Below are 22,742 nucleotides of genomic sequence, written 5' to 3'. Positions count from 1 at the left end.
CATACTTTAGCAAGACTAGGAGGAACACAATGCACTTTTTAAATCATTTACGCAGGAGAACCTATCTATATTTATATTATATATTTATAAAATACATGAGTTGTATCAGAAATGAACGATCTACGTTATTCACCCGAGTTGATCAAACGATCACCGTGTAAAGATTCTCTATGTTTCTCATTTTAAAAATACATTTAATCTTGTATTAATTGTTTTCCATATCCATACATCCAATATTTATTTTTCATATATTTTAAAAATATATTCGATCTCTAATACTAATATTTATCTTTCATATATTACTGTATTCTCAATTAATTACACGAAACACATGTGCAATTGCTTTAGTTAGCTGAAACGCCACAGCTTCGGCAGATCGGCTAATTTGAGGTGGCAGTCTCCCTCCGACGAACTCCGAACTCCTTTCCGTGGCCAAAAACGCCGTGGGCCGTGAGTCCGTGGCCTGTGCCTGTGCGTTGGAACCAGCTCGCGCCTCGCACACCCCCGTTCCGACCCGAGACGGCGAGACGGAATGTGCGAATCGCACCTCATCTAACGGGCGGCGGCCGGAGAGGCAGGCAGGCAGCCAGCCAGCCGGCAAGCGGAGAAGACGACGTGGCCAGCCAACCTCCCCGCAAAAGAATCAGGGGGACCGCGCGCCCGCGCGTGGTGGGATGGAGAGGGGCGCCGCCGCCGCCGCCGCCGCGGTGCTCGGCTGCGCCCTCCGCTCCCCTTCTCCCTCGCCGTCCCGGGCGCCCCAGTGGCGGCCTCTCCTCCGCTCCCGCCGCGGCCCGCCCGGGGCTCCTCTCTCCCTCTTGCCGCCCGCGCGGCGCTTCAGGTAAGGAGCTGCCTCCTGTTCTCCCTTTCCTTTGTGTTGGTATCAGTGTGAGATAGTCAGGTAGCGCACGGTTGCCCCGCGCTCGCTAGCTGTTCGACGAAACGATTCTTCCATTGAGCATCGGGGAAAGTCCATATTTGCAATCGGGTTAGAGCCCAGCAGCATTTCTGTCTGTATGGAACAGGATGAGAAACTTGGGATCTTTGAGCCTGCGGGTTCTGGATGCCGACGAAATTGAAGGGGTTAGCTTCTCTATGGCTGGGTTCGGTTTGGAGTGACCGGACAGTTCTTTAGGTTTTGCTACCACAGCTTACCGGCTTGCTGGGGTTCATGATGAGCTGTATTAAAGTGTTTCTAATACAATGAATCTCTGTGCTTCGAGTTTCTAGTAGTCGATGGGCTACAACAACTAGACTTTGGGAATTTATGTATGGCGTTCACGTTAGCTTGTTAAATGTACAGTATAGTTCTGTCATGGAAGATTGCAGTCTAATGATGCAGTAAGCATTTACGCATTTGCGAAGTTTTGGTAAAGTCACGTTCATTTAAATAAGATTTGTTTTCTATGTACATCAGTGCATGCACTGGACTTTGCTATTTAACATTAACCATTTTTAGTTTTAATCTTTATTAGCTTGAGGGTTTTGATTACACACTTATACTTACTTCAGTCAAAATTTTAGGCTTCTAGACATGAAGACCTTCAGTTCATCTGGGCATCCCGGGGTCAGTCTGAACAATGATTTAGTCAACGATAAGCTCCTAATAGATTGCGGAGAAGATCAAGATTGTGTGCTCGGTAAGTTCTATGCGTACAATTTGTACCATTCAAAATGACAAATTGCTACTTGATTTTGCAAATAAAACCAAAATCATGTGCCTTCAAACAGTGGTTATGGCATGCCAAACTTTTTGCCTGGCAGCTCTGTCCATCCATAACTAAAGACAATAACATTCTATGCTTTTGCCAAGAAAAATTATGCGCATACTTAAATTCTAAACGAGACCAGGATTAAACCATGTCAACCCCCCACTTTATATAAAGGCTAATTTAGAGTTTTGGAAACATCTTAAAAGATCGTGGGCCATCCTAAACACAACCTTATCCTGTAGCCATCTTCATGACTGCACAACCCCTCACTCGGTCATCCATGATCCATCCCTCATTTCCATGATTGTTTTGTGAACCACCAGCATCTCTTTATCTGATTGTATCCTTCAAAAGCCCATGGGTATCATGTGAAGTGCCCTCAGTTCACTCGGCCTCTTTTGTGTGGTGCCATGTCCATAAGGCGAATCGTTGCATAGTGCGCCATGTTGTGGGGAGCTTTGTGATGCTGACCCAAGCATGTCTGAGTTTGGAGTTGGGTACTTCGAGGTTGTGTGGGCTTCTAGCGGTGTTTATTGCTGCGGTGTAGCTGTCTGAGTACAAAACTTATTAATGGAAGGATGATACAATAAAGGAGCATCTCTGCTTCAGCCTGAACGGAAGGAACAAATGAGGCCTTAGCAGGTGTTGGTTCCAATTCTAACGACATGAGTTTGCGCTTGAGCCAGCCAAGGTTTATTCTGGTCAGTTATTCTGTTTCCAGCCCATCAAACATATACTTGCAGCTGCATCAAGTTATAAAGTTCCCAGCCCATAGAATTAGAACATAACTTACAGATTTACCTTTAAAAATAAGTAACATACACTGCTTTAAGATTTTTGGAAACATTCCCAGGAAGAGCACCGAAGCACTGAACAATTGGGGAAGTTTTTATTAGCCATGGTCTATGCAGCAGTATATGGTGCTTTATTGGCCTTCCACTTGAATATTGGTGACTGCCAGTTTTAGATTTAACCACCTGGTTTAATGGATTACGCAGATTCTAGGCCACAGTGCTGCGCAGAAGTATCAAATCGACATTTTTTACACTCCCTTGGTTCTAAACTGTTTGGAAAATATTTTTTTCTTGCAATATCTTTTTCTACTTTTCGGACAGATCTCTTCATCTCAGCATGGCAAGCTGTCCATGTTGAAGCACAACTGTAGAAATTGTTAGTATAGTGTAGTCGCATAATAGATCAGATAAGCAAAGGAAAAGACAACTCACTTGTTCAAAGTTCCAGGTTTCTATAATGAAACTTGTAATACCTGTTTACTGCTTTCCATCGATGCACTTGCTGCTGTTTAAAGTTCAATATTCCTAATGTGTCCCTGTCCTCTCACTGCTGTTACCTTGCTAGATCACATGTTTTGCTTTCTAGTTATGAGCTTCTGTTGAACACTTTTACTAACCAGTGATATTGCTAATTCCTTTCTGTCTTCATGCATAAGTTTCACCAAATACTCCATCCACATTTTAGGTGGCATAGTTGCCCTGGGAAAGTTTGATGCCCTTCACATTGGCCATCGGGAGTTGGCAATGCATGCTTCTAAAGCAGGAACTCCTTTTCTTCTTTCTTTTGTGGGAATGGCTGAAGTACTTGGCTGGACATATAGGTGAGTCTACATGAAACTTAACTTCCCTCGAGAGACTTATTCTTGGGAATCTTTAATCCCAAATAAAGGAAGGCCTTACATGTGGTAAACCATGGCTGTTTCCTGTTGTACAGGCCTCCTATAGTTGCTCAATGTGATCGGAAGCGAGTCCTTTCCTCTTGGGCTCCATACTGTAGGAATGTGGCGCCTCTTGAATATCAAGTTGAGTTTTCAAAGGTCAGGTACCTGACTCCACGGCAATTTGTTGAGAGGTTATCAAAGGATCTTAGAATAAAAGGTGTGGTAGCAGGTACAGACATGTTATTTTCTCTCGCAGGTTTAGTATTGTGCTGCTCTATCATGCCCCTTTCATAACATATTTGTTTTTGTACAATGACAGGTGAAAACTACAGATTTGGCTACAAAGCATCTGGTGATGCAGCTGAGTTAGTGAAGCTATGTGAGGAATTTGGCTTAAGTGCGTTCATAGTACGGTCTGTCATGGACACAGCAAAAAGATCTCATAATGGAGTAGCAGCCACCATAAATTCAAGTGATAAAGGACAGGTTTCATCCAGTCGTGTTCGCCATGCTTTGGCTATGGGTGACATGGAATACGTCTCTGATTTGCTAGGGAGGAAACATCGCCTTGTGCTAACAGTTAACGAAGACTGCCTTCATGAAGGGAAAAAGATCATATTCCCTAGCTCGTGCACTTTGAACATGCCACCAGCTGAAGGTTTGTACGAAAATTGTGACATTGTTAATGGAGGGTATCTTGGACCATGTAGGGTGATCATTAACTCTGACACAACAGTTGTTGAGATGAAAGATGAGAACAGTTTGTCACCAAATCCTATTCAAGAAGTTGGGCAATTAAGCATTGAGTTTGGATAATGTATGTAAACTTTGTTCTCTATTGGCGGGAGTCCATTTTTTGCATTTGCCATCTTTCGGAGATTGTTGCCAAAAGGAGAGGACTTTGTAGGGGGAAATACTTCAAGGAAAATTTCAGGACTATGTATTCAAGTATGCAGTATGCCTCATCATGATTGAGCCCAAGAGCATCTTGTAGTTTCATGAGAATGCTTTCTTACAGGAAATTCGTGATTCGTTCAAGGTTACCATACATACAAGGACTAGGGAGCAAAGTGGCATTTTTTTGACCTGGATTGGCAATAAATAAGTGGCCGGCTTCGGACAAGCTGTATCTATTGAAACTAATGCAGGGAAGGGGCTTGTCTTGCAACTTCACATTTGTAGCTTATACACTGTAGTTTTTAGTTTATACGTTGATAGGGAGCATAGTTGGTCATTTGTCAACGTTGTAGCATCTGTTGTTACTTGAATGTTCAGCTATTATAATGAGAACTTGATTCTGACAAAACATTTGATATCCTTCCAGATTCCTCCTTTGAAACATTATCTCTGTTCTTCTGGCAGTTGCTAATAATTATTTGAAGGAAAAATTATGTGTATACTACTGCAGAGATGTCTACATTGGAAAATACCATTGGCTGTAAGTATGACATGTGGACTCTAAGACCACATGCCATAGATACATCGATGGTACTTTCCAACTTAGATGACCTGCAATGGTATTTTTCAAATTCTCCCTTATTTGAATTACTTGTTGGGCGCCTGGAAGTCCAAGAGAGATTTTTTTTCTTGGTGCCTATGTGAAGATACTGGTAGCTGCTACAACATTAATCTGGGTCTACCATAAAAATGAAATTGTAACTGAATTAGTTTTGTTTTGATTTTGCCGTTTAACGTCTGCTAGCTGCAAAAGTGTATCATTTAGTCCATGTCAACTAGTTCAAGCAGGATGTCACCCATCCTCTAAAGGATGAAACGATCAAAAGGCTACTGCCTATGTCAAGATTGTTTTCCGCGAGAACTTGTGCGCAACGATGCCGGGCACACACGCCCCAGTAATGGGTAAGGGTAATAGTATGTTAACGTACAGCAGCCGACATTGTTAAGTTCCAACACCTTCATCACTAACAACTATGAACCAATCATTAATGTCCAGCCAGAAAAAAAAGTCTAATCACTATGAACCAATGATTAATGTCCAGTCACAGAAATAAAGATATGCACTCAGAGTGTTACAGAAACCTAAAATTCATGTGCTCTGCGAAAATCGGGGAAATATACAACAATGACACTCAGGTAGAACCGGTACACAAGTTATCCTGTACAGACCTGTGCTCCCCAGAGGATAAAGCTTATTGTCACCTGACTAAACCCCAAAATGTTGCCAACGGGAAAGCAGACCTGCTATGGCCGTGAGACTTGCAAATAACAGCCCATATAAACATGTTTTGGTCACAGGCAGCCGAAACCGACAGGCTATATTTCACTGAACACTGCCAAAAACGGCTCAATTCTCTCAACGAAATCAAACCTGTCACAGTGCTGAACTTGTTCCGAGTCATGAACAATCAGGTTGTCTTTATTTGCTCATATTTTTCGCTTATGCTTCCACCCTTCTGCTTCTGAAATTCAATGTACCGTAATGTGCTGGCAAAGAAGGCCTCTGTAGATGCATCAGCTACAGTATTGTCACTTTGCTTCTCAGTCCTAATCAATTCAATCAAATCTTGGATCACAGTATTTGTGATCTGTGGAATTCCTTTCTCAAAGAAGTATAAGTACCTGAAAATAGTGAAAGCATGAGGCTTACAATGGCACAAATCACTTACGCACCAGAAAACATATCAAAATCCAGTTCTCGACTTTACTTGTTCAAAATTTCGATAAATAGAGTAACAGAACCACTGCTTCCCCTGGCTGCGTTAGCCATCTGCTGAGCGGCATTTGCAATTCTCAAGGCACGCTTTAAACAAAGGAGGACCCTAGAACAAAGTTCAATCAGGAAGTCAGTAACCTCTTAATATCTCAGATAAGATTCAACAGCAGTTCTAAAGTTATTGTCAGTATAAAACCTTTAGTTACCATAAGTAGATAGAAATCCAAAGATAACATTAAATTAGTTTGGATGGCCATGAGGCAGGAGCCCATGACATCATGCAATTAGTTTGACTGGACATGAGCCCATGCATTATGATAGACACTTATCTCAGTAGCATTAGCAAGTAATGTGTTAACAATTTATTTGCATGGCTAAAAACCAAAGATGGACAACATGACCATGAGAACCAATAAAACGGCAGGTTTACACCAAGTAGATCAATTGAGACCTTTCACCATCCATTATTCCATCTTGGTCATCAGTCCAGAAAAGATGAGAACATGCATAGACTGCTCGGCATTGGTCGGGCTTCTTTAGAAGCTTTGCTGAATACTGCACAAAACAGTAGCATTGTTATTTACCTGAGAAGTAAACTGATTCCATGCAATAACAGGGTTTGAGAAGGCGGCATGAAGCAAGAAATCATTACCCCTGTTGTCTTATGAGTGAGTGTATCTCTATTTTCCACCCCAAATATATTCATCCGCTGAAGGGTTCCAATTATTAGGTGAATTGCAGTGATTTGAGCCTTTGAATCCTGCTTGTGGCACATAAACATTATAAAGGGAAAATATAACAAAATACAAAGGCAATCAAATGCCCTAAAAAGGCATATCACATGAAATTTACAATAGAACCCAGGGTTGCATCAAACAACTCAAGTATTGGAAGCACATGGGTCACATACACTGTTGCACAAAGAGGGAAGGAGGAGGGGGGGGGGGGTCATACCGCAATTTCTTCTTCATATAATATGAATGCTTGAGTAAAAAACTCATAAGCAACCGGTTCCAAATCACAATCATTGGCAGCCTGAATTAAGAATCACAATCATAAAATAGGAAAAATGTAAAAACAAACAATCAATTGTTACAACCATACCTCTGCACACTGCAGATATAGTCTCAGAGCTAATTCTGGGGAAGGAACACACAAAAGAGCTTCAATAGTCTGAAAAAAAATGGTGACAACAATGATGAGTGCGCAAGAATATAGAGATAGCATGAAATCTTTTGCAATATGTATCAACAATAATTTGGCAACAACTTTGAGTTAATTAATGCAGATAATCATGTGCTCTTCCTATTTGGTCATGGAAAGTAGAAAAAATAACAACACTAAATGCAATAAAAGAAATATTCTGTGGTGTTCGTGTCTATTTTGAGATTGGAACTCAAAGTTACACGCATGCAAAATAAATCTATGAAAAAACCTGATGCAAGATCTGGAATATTTTCTTCGGAGTTGCAGGAACATCCTCCCCAATGACATCTCCATCTTGGCCTTGTAATCGTCTGACCAACTGCAGATAAAACAAGTTATCTGCATATTAGATCCTTCAACTGATAATAATCAGTAAAGCAAAAATGCAATAAATTGCCTTCCTAATTGCATAGTCCATTGTCCAACAAAGTATGTGGTCCATTAGTTGTTTGCCAGGATCAAAATATATGTTTCTTCAATTCAGGAGGATCATGAATACAACCATGCATCTGTTCACTAACATAAATCTTGAGGAAAGGGCGAAAGGCAATCCAAAAGCACAAGTAGAAAAGGAGCCATAGTCTTATAGAGAGTAAAAATCTGAAAAGAAATCAATTGCCCACTAGAAAACAACCTTCTATGTACATTTCACGTTTTTTAGGAGCATGAACTTTGAGCATCAAGATATTTGGAAATTTGGAAACTCATTACATCATACCATGCTTAAAGAGTTGTAGAACAAACCTTAAGAGCGGAGAATACTAATGAAGGCACAGTGAAAGTTAGACGCTTGGGACCTCCCATAAGTATATGCTTCTGAACTGTACATAAGATCTGAAAGGACAAGAAGCATATTGCAATTAGCACTTTCAGACCAGTAGTGTTGAACACACGAATGCTGATATTGATAAGTGCTGCCAGGTGCCAATCAAATGTACCTTCAGCATCTCCTCATGATCATCATTGTGCAGCATGTGAATAAGACGTGCTACGGAATTCTGTTCCTCCTTAAAGTCCTCTTCATCAAGCTAAAACAATAAAAATAATATAGTTAAAGTTTGAGCAAACTTGATGAGAAAATGAGACCGAAATGTTTCGTGCTGATCTAGCTTCACCGAGCAGCGGAAAGAATATAACAGACCGGTCAAAATAAACTTTTACAACTAAGCACATGGTCTAACCTCATCATCTTGAGCCCCATCCATATCTTTTGTGAGCCCCTTAATTAAGTCGAATAGTGCCTCAATCTGTAAGAAACAACAAAACAGAGCCACATGCCACACGATGAGTTGCTTAGTAATTGGCAGAGCAGCATCGTAATATGAAATATTACCTTATCAGAAGTAGATATGCAAGTTGTGTTCTTCATTATGCTTTGTATTATTACCACAGCCATCACTTTGGTTGTAGCATTATCTAGATAATCCATAACCCGAGGATAGTTTGAAAGTTCTAATGCAGTAACAATATTGCTATATTTTTCCAGGGGAGCACTAAGAAGTGCAACAATTTGCTTTGTTGCCCTGCTATCTTCAAGTTTTGCCTTGCCTGAAAGTTTCTTGACACATGCACCCTGTCCAATAATAAATATAGCATGAGCTGGAAGGTTCAATATACATGAGATGATCGATGAATTTACGTCATCGGCATAATATCAATTATAGTACAACTAAAATGGCTTCGTAGAGTTCGTCTAAAAAAATGGCGTAGAGTTATATATAAGTAAGAAGACTTACCAGCACTTGGTCGACATAATCAAGCCGATCTGGATGTACACGGAGAGTAAATGTCAGAAGTGATACATATAAAGTTACTGCTCCCACAACCGGCATGTCAGGTTGGGCTTCTATGACCTGCCAAAAAGAACAAAAGTTAGCTGTTTCGGTTTTCCCAGAGGCACGGCCAAAAACGGCTTATAATTTGGACACTGAATAGAGAAATGAAGGGTGCAGTTATATTGCGCAGTATGTCATTAATAGTGGAATTTTAAACCTTAGATCAAATGCATATTATATGACCAATCACTAATAACCAGCAGCTAGAGTTTTACCTTTCCAATAGCATTGCTGAACTTCGCAAAAGCTTCAACTTGCAAGAACTCTGGCAATACCTGCACAACACATTAATGTCAACATATACAAAATTTGCCTTGATCAAGTGATCCAGGGAATGCTTACTTCAGGACTCAAGGCAGCATAGTTTGACAACCTGTCCATAAGTTGAGATAGCACTGTTTTGATATCAACATTTGACTGCAGAATAAATTTAGAAATGACTTCAGTTCTTGGTGAAAATAAATAGAAATACATAAAAAATCCCTAAATGAATCTAGCTTCACAGTATTCGATCAATCAAGCAAAGTAAATCAATCAATCACAAAGGTAACGCACAACTCAAGTCCTTGGCTGACAGAATCAACTAAAGGTGTCAGTATGACACATTACAATGGGGAATTCACACTGGCAAATACAGCATGGATCAAGCTAAGAAAATAAAGTTGCAAACCTGTAGCTGGGGAAATGCACTCAATAATGTTTCCAATGTCTGTAAATGGTATTCATCTGGAAAGACTTGGATTACGCAGTCCATCAGGTAGAATTGTGCAAGGTCATCCTTACAATTAACCACCTGCCAAGATATTACTAGTTCAGTTTCCACTACAATCAAGAAGGTATCATCATCATTTCATCAATACATCTTACTGCAAACCTGTTCTAATATTCTTGGAAGAACAGTTTCTTTGTACATATCAAGGTCAACACCCTCAATCTGGCTTAGAACATGAAGGTTTTTGCCTACCTAGAAGAAAATATAAAAAAAATGTCATTGAAATGACTCAGTATGGTTGAGTAGAATATGTAGATGTCATTGAGTTACCAGATCACGCAGTTCATTTCTTTCCTTCCCTCGCTTTTCCTTCTCCCGGACAGGCCCCTGCAGACCAGAAAAATCATTTTTTTTCTTTAAGCTAGGATGGTCTAACCAGATGAATGGCTTTAGTCACTTGTGTCATTCATATGATATGATAAAATGCATGATAAAAAGGAAACAAATGAAGGCAGGTTCCGCCTTAGGTTATGCAACAAACCTGATGCTGCATCCGGACCCAGAGTTTGTTCATTTCAATGAAATTCTGAAGAACAAATTCAACTGCATCATTAATGCTTTCAGCATCCCTGCATGATTAAAATTGCAAAACATGATGGGATATCAAGAGGCCATTACATAATAGAAGAACTGTATCAATTTGAAGTGGTATACACTATCGGGACAACTTGTTATGTTCTGCATGTCCCAACTCCCAGCTATACTAAATAGAACTAACTACACAGAGTTTCCACATTGTACTGATCCATAGTCAAGTAGGGCCACTAGCACTGCCCACTGGAGACAGTTTCGAATTGCAATATAGAAATGCACTTAAATATGGTTGAAAAACTCTGATTTATTCATGTCAGAGTTGGGTTGATGACAAAGTGATACCAATTAGTGCACAGGAAGTTGCAGCACTGAAATAAGTACAAAATTGTAAGAAGTGTGAACAGTACACAATGAAGGGGAAACGGGAACTAGTAAACACTAGTGCCAATGCATCATGTAAAGTCAATGTATTATATGATTTGTCAAAATTAATAATGCAAAAGTAATTAAGCAATATAATATTTACATAACCAAATGAAACATCACCTTGTTCATATTTAATGTTAAATCTATAGCCGCTAAATTGTTTTTTTTGTGTCAAGTCAAAATGTTCTAATTATTTTCAGTAGCTTCCATGTTGCGATCATTTTCAAAAAGAACAAAAATGAAAACATAGCACACACTTTACATTGTCGTCATAGAATAAGCTAATTCATGATGTCCTAGAACTAGTATGACTGAGGGAAATATCACCATTAAGATACTACTGAAACTTAAATCAAAAGTTACTGGATTTAAAAATAACATGGCATGAAGTACAGTACCCTTCATACTCAGAACCAATATCAGGCAGTTTGTCTCGGCTTATTTGAGAAAGGTAACTTCTTAGGAAAAGCCCGCGGAGAGGATGTTGAATGCCTCGGCACATTTCAACGAGATCTTTAAGAACATCTTTAGCAGGAGCCTCTTTTGATTTAATGTACACAGATCCTACTGTGCACAGGAGATAGCTGGCATGTAACAACACCAAATCAGATGTAGCTTTTCATAAATCATAGGTAATCTCACAGAAAAACATAGTTTCTCATAAGTTCCATAAATGTTAAAAATCATAACACAAGTATGCTAGCAAACATGATTAGCAGCTGGTCTGATATTCAGATATGGTGATTTTATACAAGTTGATTACATGAAATAGCGAACAGGTAAACCGGAATAATGCTTGCAATCATGGTCTATGTAGAACTCTATCATAACATACTGCTTATGCAACGCTGCAAGTTAAAAATAATACTAATAATAATATGAATTAATCAATAGCAGTGCCAAAATCTACAGATAAGGGCTCAATGAGGCTAAAAAACCTAAGTTTGTTTACAATGGATCAAAATTCAATGTATTTAATTCCAATGAAATTTGGAAAGTGTTCTCCATGAATCAAGTACTGTTAAAGGCTTCGATGCCAGTGTGAAAGAATTTCCAAGTTTTGCAGTCTTGTTTCAGTTTAAACCTAAGCCAATGCCAAAATCCAATCAACTAGGATACTACTGAACGTAAACACATCATGATTTATCTGGACCCTCATTGAACGATAAAAAGAGCAGAAGATCCAGCTCGATTGATATGCATACGAGTTAATCCCAGTACAAACTGAAGTACAATTGAGGAGATCTTGTTGTGACATCCTTACACATTCTCTATCAACTTAGGAACTGAAGTGGGAAAAAGGAAATCAATGTTTCCTCATTTGGGTTACAAATAAATAAAAGAATTAAGATTTTAGTGGCCCACTCACAGCTAAATTCTGAATGATGATATTCTACAGAAGTCAGGGAGGTTGGCTGTGAGCCTTGCAGGATAAAGTTTTTATTAACAGGCACTCCTGGGAACTATCCTAAGATAGTGCAAGATGTCCCCATGGAAAAACACATTTTGGCACTTGGGCATGTAACCACTACAGCAGAAAGAGAAATCACTACTGACAAACTGACATGATGATTATGTACTGAGTTCAAGAGTGGGTACTAGATATATAAGCACTAAGTCTACTTCTTTCATGTTGCCTCAGCGACATATGCACTTTATTCAAACTAGTATGTTAGGCACAGCAAAGAGGCACTCACAAGTTGCGCTATCAATCTTAGCAGACTATCTCATATAGTTGTAAATAGGGACATGTGCTTCTTTTCCTCGCTAGTACAGTATTTGCATGTATTTACATAGCATGAGAACTGCGTATATGCAAAATGGGGGCAGGAGCCTCACAGTCTCGGCAAGACGTTGCCAGCATGCTGCACGAGTTCGTACAGATCGACGACTGAGCAACTGCCGCGCCGGGTCTCCTCCCTGAAGAACATCTCCAGCTTCCGCAGCTCATCAAACGCCCTCATATCTGCAGCCCAGCAAGTGAATTGCATCAAACCCCAACCGATCCCACTCCCAGAATTTGACACGCCCAGTAGCTCAGAATCCAATACTCACAGAGCTCGTAGTACTTGTGCGGTGAGAGCCGCGAGGTGCGCAGCTCGGAGAGCATCTGCGCCGAGTACTTGAGCGCGTCCTTGAGATTGTTCGAATCCTGCACGCGAATTGCACGGTTGGGGCCAGACCGAGGAAGCGGCGGTTGGGAGGAGGTGGGGTTAGGGTTCCGCGGGCGCTTACGAGGGCGCGGTGCATGTAGAAGGCGTTCTGCTGGACGCCGGCGATGCCCTCGGCGAGCCACCGCTCCTCCTCGTCGGCGCCGCCGTTGGGGAGCATCCTCACCGCCGCCGATGCCGCCGCCATCCGCGCCGCCTGAGGAGGTGGATCTGGTCTGCCTCGCCCGCGGCGTCGGGGCTCAGGTTGGATCTCGCGTGGGCTGTCCCCGAGGGGTTGGCTTGGCTTGGATCGGAATCGGTTCGGGTGTTGTGTTCTGTTCGTCGTCGCGCGTATTTCTATTTGTTTTATTTATTTCTATTTCCCATTTGGTTTTATGGTGCGATCGGCATCAGATGAGTTGACGCGCCGGTGTGGTGAGGGATGACTGACAGTCCTGCTCGGGATCTGACCCAGTTTGCTTAGCTAAAATCAAAGGTAGCCATGTAGGCAGTTGAAGCGACTTCTAATGGATCTTCTAGTGTTTAATTCAAAAGAAAACTAAGAGCGTATTTGTCTTAGTTTCAGATTATAAAAATATATAAAAGCTATTTTTTTATTAGATGGTAGATTGTTGGATTCGTAGTATAATATGGATTATAAATTATAAGAATCAATTTTAAGATTTTAACAGGTTGCTTTTGTTTTTGGATTAGGATCTATATAATTAGAATAAAAAACAAATAGAGTATAAACCATATAACATAAGACGACATATTAATTCTTAACTTTTCTCTGATGTACATTAGTCATAAGAGCCATATCTAAATAAAGGTGACAGAATAGCATAAAAAAAGAGAAAAGGATAGGATTGCTCTCTAAGGTTATGTCCCTATCTACTTTCCCATTATCATCATTGAGGTTGTGCACTCTCGTTACCTATTGCTGATGTGTTGGTGCTCAATGGCACGGTTCAAAAATGCGACGGTAACCGACGAAAAATCGCGGTTACCTACCTTCTCGGTGCAGCTCGGTTTCAAAAGTTGAGCGGTTACCGAATTTGAATTCAAAAAATTCAAACCGATTTTGAAAAAAAAATCCAAAAATCCAAAAACAATCTGATAAAAAACTAGAGATAATTTCAATAGTATTTGTGAAAACCAAATTTGAAACAAATATCATTTAGATATCCAAATTGACGGGCAAACTTCGGATATATTTGTAATGGGCTCGTCTGTGTTCTGGGCCGAATGAATAGTCGCTTCCGGCCCGTTTGCAGCCCACGGCTAGTAGATAAGGTGGCGTCGGATTGGAGCTAGCTGTGCGCTGCACACTTTCCCCACTGCAATTGTCGGTGGATAAACACCGTAAGCAGGGATCTTGAGGGACCCCCTTTGAGATTCGGCCGGGGACTGGTCCTGGAACTACCTTGTACGTGGGGTTAATGCGTATGGGACTTAGGTGGAATGGATCATCGTCGGCTAGTAGCAATGAGTGCACCAAGGATTTAGACAGGTTCAAGCCACACGGAGACGTAATACCCTACTCCTGTGTGTTTTGTATGTTATCAATGCTCTTCGGATGTCACTATGCCTTTCTCGATCTCTAACTCTCTCGTTTTCCTCTGTGTTACGAGGTCTTCTTTTCTACAAAGTGCTCCCCCTTTTATCTACCGGGGAGAGGTCCTACAGGGAGTGCCCAAAACGAAGGTACAAGTTCCCGTAAACAATAAATGGAAAACGATCATCAAGGGTCTACAGTTGATGTTACAGAGGGTTGAAAATACATCCCTCGAACGGTCCCATCGGTCTTCACGTCCCAAGCTTTAGCAGGCGCAGGGGCGCTCACCGGCCAGTCTCTGAGTACTCTCTCATGCCAGTCTGGTCAAAGTAGGTCTGACACGGTCTGATGCAACAGGGCAATAAGCGATAAGCCTCAAGCCCATCGAAGATATCTTCAAGCCATCTTTCTTTATGGGCCCTGCGAGGGGATATGCGATAGGACCCGTCGTATTAATTATGCCCACGCCTTCCTGCCAGGCGGCGGCAGGGACTGGCATATTCAGTACGGCAGGCGTGGGGGAGAGTGGTTGGATGTGACCGTCCACGCTCCCCATTAAATGCAGCATTGGGCCTCCCACCGACCCACACCTCATCATGGAGTCCCTGCGGGGTCCACCGACAGCAACTCCAGCAGCTCCACACGCGGCGCCGGTGACTTCCCAAGCAAATCCGGTGAGGTCCGGCGCAAATCGAGTGCTTTTTCTTCGGTTATCGCGGTCGGGAGCTCGGTTATCGACCGCATTACTGCGGTAACCGACCGGCGGCCCCAGCTCGTCGCCAGACTACGTCGCGTGCTCGGTAACCGTCGCTATCTCTTCGGTAACCGCTGCTTGTAGCTCGATGTTGTGTGCATAACGGTCGGTAATCGTTGTAATACGGTCGGTAGTGATAGATTTCGTGGTATTTCGACGATGCATTGCATTATGAGTTCAGTTGTGGACTATGTAGTAGTTTTTTTGTGTGTAAAATGCACTGTTCGGTGATAAGTTTGGTTGATTCGCTGGGTTATAGACCTTATTACATTGAATTGTCCATGTACATGCGAATGATGGTAATATTCGTGCTAGATAATCGGCCATTTAGGTGTATACGGTGCTAATATTCGTTCAAATAAGTTTATTAGTTGGGTAAGCATTGATAAAAAATTTTCAATTGAGTTGAGTAGCGATTTGAACACGTGTGGACATATGTATTAGTAGGCTAACCATCGAGATTTCTTCTTCCTACAGAGAAATTGCAAACTAAGCAATGACAGATAAAGATGTGGTGTGACAGCTGAAAGTGCATCTAGGCCCCCCTAAGTGGGTTTTGGCTTATTGATGACAAAACGATTAAGGATCTAATATGTTTATCTAAGTCATGAACAGGTCTTAGTCTCAATTGAGAAGACTTATGACGGTTGACGCCCCTCGAAAAGAAAAGAGAAGCAATGAGTAGTACTCAATAGGATTAAAATTTTTCTATCTTTGAAATTGAGTCTAGGGTAACCGTACTATTAAGAGGGTTGCATTTGTTTGCTGTTATGGTGTCTTAATGCTCAAGATAACCTTTAGAACCAATAAGTTGAGAGACACACTCACCCACGGATACCGGGAAGATAGACAGAAGTTTACTGGGCCCGAAGTCTCCGGTGTTCACCGGATACTCCGGTCCTCAGTATTTAGACCGGAGTCTCTGAGATAGACTCCGCCAGAAGAGGCTCGGTTCCAAATTTCTATTTGTCCGGAGTATACGGTGTTCACCGGACACTCCGGTATCGGTGAGTTTTTAGGCCGGAGTCTCCGAGAGAGACTCCGCCAGAGGTCGCTCGGTTGAGCATTTATTTTTGTTGGAAAAAGGCCGGAGTCTCTGGTGTTCACCGGATACTCCGGTAGGAAAAATGTTTTTACCGGAGTCTCCAAGGGAGACTCCGACAAGGGTGGCACGGTTAGTATTTATTCTTTTATTAAAAAAGACCGGAGTCTCCGGTGTTCACCGGATACTCCGGTACCTGGAGAAGCCGGAGAGTCCGGCAAGTCTCCGGACCTTGTCTGTGTGGTAGCCCTGTCAGGGCCGAAGACTCCGGCAACTTAACAAAACCGTAACGGCTAGTTCTGACACAGTTCTGTGACCGTTCTGACGCCGTTTTGGATTTTATGCCAGAGACTTCGGTGTTCACCGGATACTCTGGGGTAGGTGTGTCAGAACAGTAACAGCTAATTTTTTAGAACGGGTTACATATACTTCCGCACCTCTAAGCATTAATGGCTTGCTGTTGCTGCTGAGCTCCACACTCACAAAACCTTCCAAGAGCATTTAAAAGCCCTCCAAACATCTATAGTGCTTAGTTTTGCGCAAATTTAGTGAGATTGTGTTTGAAGTGAAGTTGAGACACTTGAGCATTGAATTCATCATCAAGCATTCGCTGTAATCATTTCTCTTGGAGCCTTGTGCTCCTAGACGGCAAGGCGTCGTCCGTAGAGCACTCAATCTTTGTAGAGTGCCACGGGAAGTTTGTAATCGACATCAACTTGTGTAAGAAAATTCTAGCTTGATCTTTGTGTTCGCTATAAGAGGATAGGGTTGGAGAAGACCCGGCTCTTTGTGAGCTACTCAACGGAGACGTAGGTACTTCTTTGTGAGGTGGCCGAACTCCGGGATAATCCCATGTGTCTTCATTTGTGCAATTTATTTAATTGTGTAGGTTTGAGATTTTTCCATACAATTAGTCTTAGTGATCATCTTGCTAGTGTCTATTGTTGTTTAAGCTTTGTGCTATTAAGTAGATTTAGTATCACCTTTTAGTCTCTAGCTGTTCTCGTTAATTCTTAGTTGTTCTCGAGATCTTGTATAGACCGGAGACTCCGGGCTAGACCGGATACTCCGGACAGACCGGAGTATCCGACCTTCACCGGAGTATCCGGCATCTGTTTAATCCGCTGATTAGTTTTAATTTTCAGAAAAACCTATTCACCCCCCTCTAGGCACTTTTATGTACATTCAGCAGCATGGGGATAATTTGGCCCCGGGTTTTAGGTGTAATTATTGCAATAAGAAAAAGAGAGGCGGTGGTGCCATAAGGTTGAAAGAACATTTGGCAGGGCGCGGATCAAATGTTGTATATTGTGATAGGGTGCCTCCAGATGTACGTTATTATTTCAGACGTGAGCTGGATAGGGCAAGAGATAAGAGGAAGGGAAAGGCAGACGAGAGGGTTCAAAGGCAAGAATCAGCTAGAGTTCAAGTAGATTTGACAAGCGACAATGAGGACACGGAAGAGGAACATGTGCAGCGTGTCATGGCTCAATCGAGGGACGAGGAAGAGTTCAGGAGAGGGCAGGCGAGTCCTACGAGCATGGAGGTGGTAGTGGTACTGACAGAGGGGGCTCTGTGTTAAAGAGGATGCTTAGGAGAGCATCGTCAACAAGGGAGCCACCACAAAGTGTCCGAGATTACAATGTTGCTTTAGCAAAAGCCCCTGTGCAACCGAGGATTGACACCGGGTCATAGAGTGCTAAGGGAAAGAAAGCGAATGAAGCTATTGGTGTGGCATGGTCCAAATTTTTTCACACTTCAGGCATTCCTGACAGAATGGCGGACGATGCATTCTTTATCGCTGCAGTTAAAGAAACACAGAAATGGGGTGAGTGATTAAGTTTGTAATGAATTTATTATTGTCATACTTCTTTCTTTTTGACGTCTGATCATTTGTTCCGTAACAGGTGAGGGTGAACCATCTCCAACATGCCGGGATATAGATGGTAAGTATCTGGACGAGAACAAAAATGCTTTAAAGAAAATATTTGACAAGTGCAAGCTAGAATGGACAGAGTATGGTGTTACCATAATGTGCGATTCGTGGACGGGACCAACGCACATGAGTATTATTAATTTCCTCTTATATTGCAATGATCGTATATTTTTTCACAAGTCTGTAGATGCGACCGGCTACAATCAAGATGCAAAATATTTGAACAAGGTACATTATTTTCCTAAGTTGCTAATATAGTATTTCAATTGTTGCATATTTATGTTTGGTTCGTCTACACCTACACTATCAATGTTTGCCAGACGCCTAGTGTCACAGTGCGTGTCATCTAGTGGGTGTCAGAGGAACTGGAGTACATTTGCTTTCATCCACACCAAAATTCGCAACCGACTAAGCTACAAGAAGCTCCATAAGTTGGTATATGTCAACTACAACCTGAGAATACAAAACAACTTGGATGCAGGTATCAGGTCGACTGTTGATGATGATCCATTTCAGCGGTTTATGGAGCTCACATTGAATGAGGATAACAATCCGCTCCGGGACTGGATGGAGACCAGGAGATCAAATGCAGCCCCTGAGCTTGATGAGGAGGACACAGATAGTGACGTACCCTTGCCTACTCACCTGGTGACAGACATAGCGAACACACCTGACTTGCAACAATGGGTTGCTACAGTGGTTGGTGACACACACACGGGAAAGATGAAGAAGCAAATGACGCATACAAAGAAGAGCAAGAGGACTAAGGGCAAGGGCAAAAGACAAGTGCAAAGCGATGAGAGCACGGATAGTGACCCAAACAGTTCAACTTACCAAGAATCGAATGACAGCAGCTCAAAGACTGACAACGGTGATGATGATGGTCAGGGCGGTGATGATCCTCCATGCCAATCATCTATCGTTCCTCCTGTGCAATTCACTGGTGAGAGTCAGTTTTCGTATACCACGCAGGATCAGGACCATGATGCTCCATCCTCACCAAGGCATATAATACATGGTGGCCACGATGGACCACAAGATAGTGCGAGCTATTCCAGCAGCTATGACATGGAGAGTAGTTGTGGATCGTATCCGTACCACTATTCTGTCCCCGATGCTCAGTCAGAGCCTCCTATTCAGTGGGTCTATGAGTGGCAAGACCCTGAGTTTTATCCCATTTTGCAAGGACAATGGTCAACCATTTTTGCATGGACAGGGCAAACATGGGCTGAGTTTAAGGCATAGTTGCTATTGACACGACGGCTAATGCTAATGTCCACCGATGAGTACAATATGTCCGAATGTAATCGGCCCCCAAGCTGGTGGTTCTAAAGGTGATGCAAATTTACCTTTTGCAACTACTTTATTTTCATACCATGTTGTTACACTAATTTTTTCCATCTCGTAGGTTGCACGTTGCATGGATACCATGGTAAGTACTCAAGGATTAGATGTAATGGCGTTTTTAGCTTTACTATGGATAATTCAATATATATTTATTAATTTCAGGTGCTACATATGTAATATACGCATATATTCGAAGCAATAATTATATGTTCGTACTTGAATTGCTATTACTATCTATTCGTTGCCTTCGAAACTTCCAAAATATAGCAAAGGTCATGCCAAAATTTTATATGATATTAAAAAACATACCATGGTTCGATACTATTTTTTCCATGATTTAGTGGTCAATTTTTTGTTTATTATGATTTTTCTACTTAATTATTGATAATGCGTCCATACATCTCGGTAATCGCTTAAAATCATTCGGTTATCGCATCAATTCGGTCGGTTTTCAATCCCTCGGTTATCGACCAAACCGCTCAATTTACCGAGGAAACCGCTCGGTAACCGGTCCAAACTGACCGGTTATCGATCGGGCAAAAACTCGAATTTTTTGCTAAATTTCAAATTTTGCCAAATGAATTTTCTCCGAATTTTTTTGAATTTTTCACCGGTAACCGCGGTTATCGTGATAATTCGGTTACCGCCGGAGCTCGGTAACCGAACTCCGGTCAGTAACCTTAACCTTGCTCGATGGTGCTCTCTATTTTAAACTTTGACCTGAAAGATCTAAAAAACTTCCGTCTTGGAGTTCTCGATCCTAGTTTATAAAAAACTAGAGCTTACACCTGGGAGTTCCGACTTTATGACGGAAGATTTCAACCCTTCAAACTTAAACTTACGGATATGATCTTTCAAGTTAGAAATTAGTGTTCCAAAACAAACTTTACTTTCAATAGGAGAGATTTTGAACTTGCAAGTTTGAAATTCCATATCTCAAGAAACTTTAGTGTCCAGATATTAAAATCATCTTTCAACTTGAGGATAAGAGCTGTAGAATCAAAAGGGATCCGGACTGCGGATTTTTGCGGAGTATCCGCGAATTTTTGCGGAGTCTCTGGACTTTCCAGAACAACTGTTCTTCACGGGGGGAAAAGACCAATTTGATTTGCGAGCTTCTCCCATCCAAAGGGAGACATGTTTGAGATAGTTTGAGTCTAGAATTCACTCATCAACTTAGCAACACGATTCTTAACTCAAATCTCCCCAAATCCTTTAATTTAGTCCAAAACCTCAAGAACTCATGAATTTCACAACCTTAACTCCAAATTCAAAATCTGTCCAACCAAAATATAGATTCTTGCCATAGATGTCTAGGGAACTCACCCAAGATGCTTTACCGAGCTTGGGGACCTTCGGTTGAACGAAGAAAGCTCGGGAAGAGAAACAACACCAATGCTTCTTGTGCTTCAACCATGAACACCAAAAGACATCAAAACCGGCTCGAATCCTTCGGAAAAACAAAAATAAATTGGAGGGATGGATAGCTTATGAACTAGTGATTGCGTAGACACCACAAGCGTACCTCGATTCCTTCTCTTGAGGTGGGATTTTGAGGGAGAAGGAGAGAGTGCTTGAGAGAGTGAAAGTGCCTAGAGGGGGGGGGGGTGAATAGGCTTTTCTGAAAATTAAAACTAAAAACAGCGGATTAAACTGCCGGATACTCCGGTATGGTCCGGAGTATCCGGTCTAGTCCAGAGTCTCCGGCCTGACAGGAATTTTCAGAATAAATTTGAACTAAAGACCACAGCTAGATTCTAAGAGTTGCACTAGGTCAAGTAGATATTACAAAGCTAGAATAACACTTAAAACTAGCAGGATTGACACTATAGCAATTTAAATGACAAATTACCAAATGCACACGATAAAGTAAGTTTCGCAAATAAGAACACGAGAATATATCCCGGAGTTCGGTCACCTCACAAAGAAGTGCCTACGTCTCCGTTGAGGAGCTCACAAAGAGCTGGGTCTTCTCCAACCCTATCCTCTTCTAGCGACCACAAAGATCAAGCTAGAAATTCTTACTCAATATGAAGTTGCTTACAAACTTTCCGAGGCACACCACAAGTTTTGGGTGCTCTTCGGGCGACTCCTTTTCTTCTAGAAGCCCAAAGCTTCAAAAGAGATGATCGCAGTAGATGCTCGATGAAGAAATCAATGCCCAAGTGGCTTTAACCCTCTCCAAACACACACTCTCAAATTTGTGCAAATTTTGCTCTAGAGATGATTGGAGGAGCTTTGAATGCTCTTAAAGTGCTCAAGAGGTCTCAAGAAAACCAGCCACAGCAAGCTCTAAATGCTATGGAGAGAGAAGGTATTTATAGCCCTCTCTCACAGACTAGCCGTTACTGTTTTTGTCAGAGCTTACCGGAGTATCCGGTGTACACCGGAGTCTCCGGTCCTAATTCCAAAAACGGCGTCAGAACGGTCACGAACGTGTCAGAACTAGCCGTTACAATTCTGTTTAATTACCGGAGTCTCCGGTGAACACCGGAGTCTCCGGTCCTGACAGATTTTCCAAAACAGACTAAGTCCGGAGACTAGCCGGATCCTCCGGCATCTCCAGGTACCGGAGTATCCGGTGAACACCGGAGACTCCGGTCTTTATTTCTTTTTACCAAAAAGATTAAATGCTAACCGAGAGCCTCTGCCGGAGTCTACCTCGGAGACTCCGACTGTACACTAAACATTTTACCGGAGTATCCGGTGAACACCGGAGACTCCGGTCTTTTTCTTAAAAAGATTAAACCGTAACCAAGACTCTCTTCCGGAGGCTCTCTCGGAGACTCCGGCTGAACGCTGAGTACCGGAGTATCCGGTGAACACCGGAGACTCCGGACTCTGAAGTTTTTCAGAAAGAGTTTCGTGTCCATGAGTGAATGTGTCTCTCAACTGGGTGGTTCTAAAGGATCTCTTGAGCATTGAGACACATTCAAGCAATTAAATTCATCCATCTAAGAAAAAATCTATCCTAGACTCAATTTCAAAAGTAAAATGAATGTAAGCCCTATCTTGTGCCCTTCGTTGATTCTTCAATTGTTTCGGCGGGCGTCAAACGTCATTTACCTTCACAACTAATGCTTATACCTGTTCAATACTCGCAAAGCATGTTAGTTCTTTAATC

At 41.9% G+C, this 22,742-nt stretch overlaps 2 protein-coding genes across 4 annotated transcripts; one reads left to right on the top strand and one right to left on the bottom strand.

The window, feature by feature from the left end:
- Nucleotides 1–421: 421 nt before the first annotated feature.
- Nucleotides 422–4,711, top strand: LOC133913553 (FAD synthetase, chloroplastic-like). 3 transcript variants are annotated; one of them, XM_062356732.1, is made up of 5 exons: nt 422–838; nt 1,510–1,637; nt 3,189–3,324; nt 3,438–3,601; nt 3,704–4,711. In XM_062356732.1, exons 1-5 carry the CDS (start codon nt 675–677, stop codon nt 4,198–4,200), a joined length of 1,089 nt encoding a protein of 362 aa, XP_062212716.1. In that variant the 5' UTR covers nt 422–674; the 3' UTR covers nt 4,201–4,711. The 3 variants fall into 3 exon arrangements, with proteins under 3 accessions (XP_062212716.1, XP_062212714.1, XP_062212715.1); XM_062356730.1 differs by having other exon boundaries at nt 427–838; nt 3,438–3,613; XM_062356731.1 differs by having other exon boundaries at nt 430–838; nt 1,522–1,637; nt 3,438–3,613.
- Nucleotides 4,712–5,342: 631 nt separating this feature from the next.
- LOC133913552 (vacuolar protein sorting-associated protein 35B-like) lies at nt 5,343–13,351 on the bottom strand. Its single transcript, XM_062356729.1, has 22 exons — nt 13,067–13,351; nt 12,887–12,983; nt 12,671–12,797; nt 11,230–11,415; nt 10,353–10,440; nt 10,142–10,198; nt 9,974–10,063; nt 9,770–9,892; nt 9,442–9,516; nt 9,315–9,374; nt 9,001–9,117; nt 8,598–8,837; nt 8,446–8,511; nt 8,203–8,292; nt 8,009–8,098; nt 7,494–7,583; nt 7,163–7,231; nt 7,013–7,093; nt 6,711–6,818; nt 6,510–6,613; nt 6,051–6,164; nt 5,343–5,964 (listed from the first exon to the last, which is right to left on the bottom strand). Exons 1-22 carry the CDS (start codon nt 13,187–13,189, stop codon nt 5,751–5,753), a joined length of 2,409 nt encoding a protein of 802 aa, XP_062212713.1. The 5' UTR covers nt 13,190–13,351; the 3' UTR covers nt 5,343–5,750.
- Between the last annotated feature and the right edge of the window lie 9,391 nt (nt 13,352–22,742).

The sequence above is a fragment of the Phragmites australis genome, chromosome 3, assembly GCF_958298935.1.
Source record: "Phragmites australis chromosome 3, lpPhrAust1.1, whole genome shotgun sequence".
Lineage (NCBI taxonomy): Eukaryota > Viridiplantae > Streptophyta > Magnoliopsida > Poales > Poaceae > Phragmites > Phragmites australis.
The sequence above is the reverse complement of the archived record's forward strand: the minus strand, read 5'-3'. Positions and strand labels throughout refer to the sequence as shown.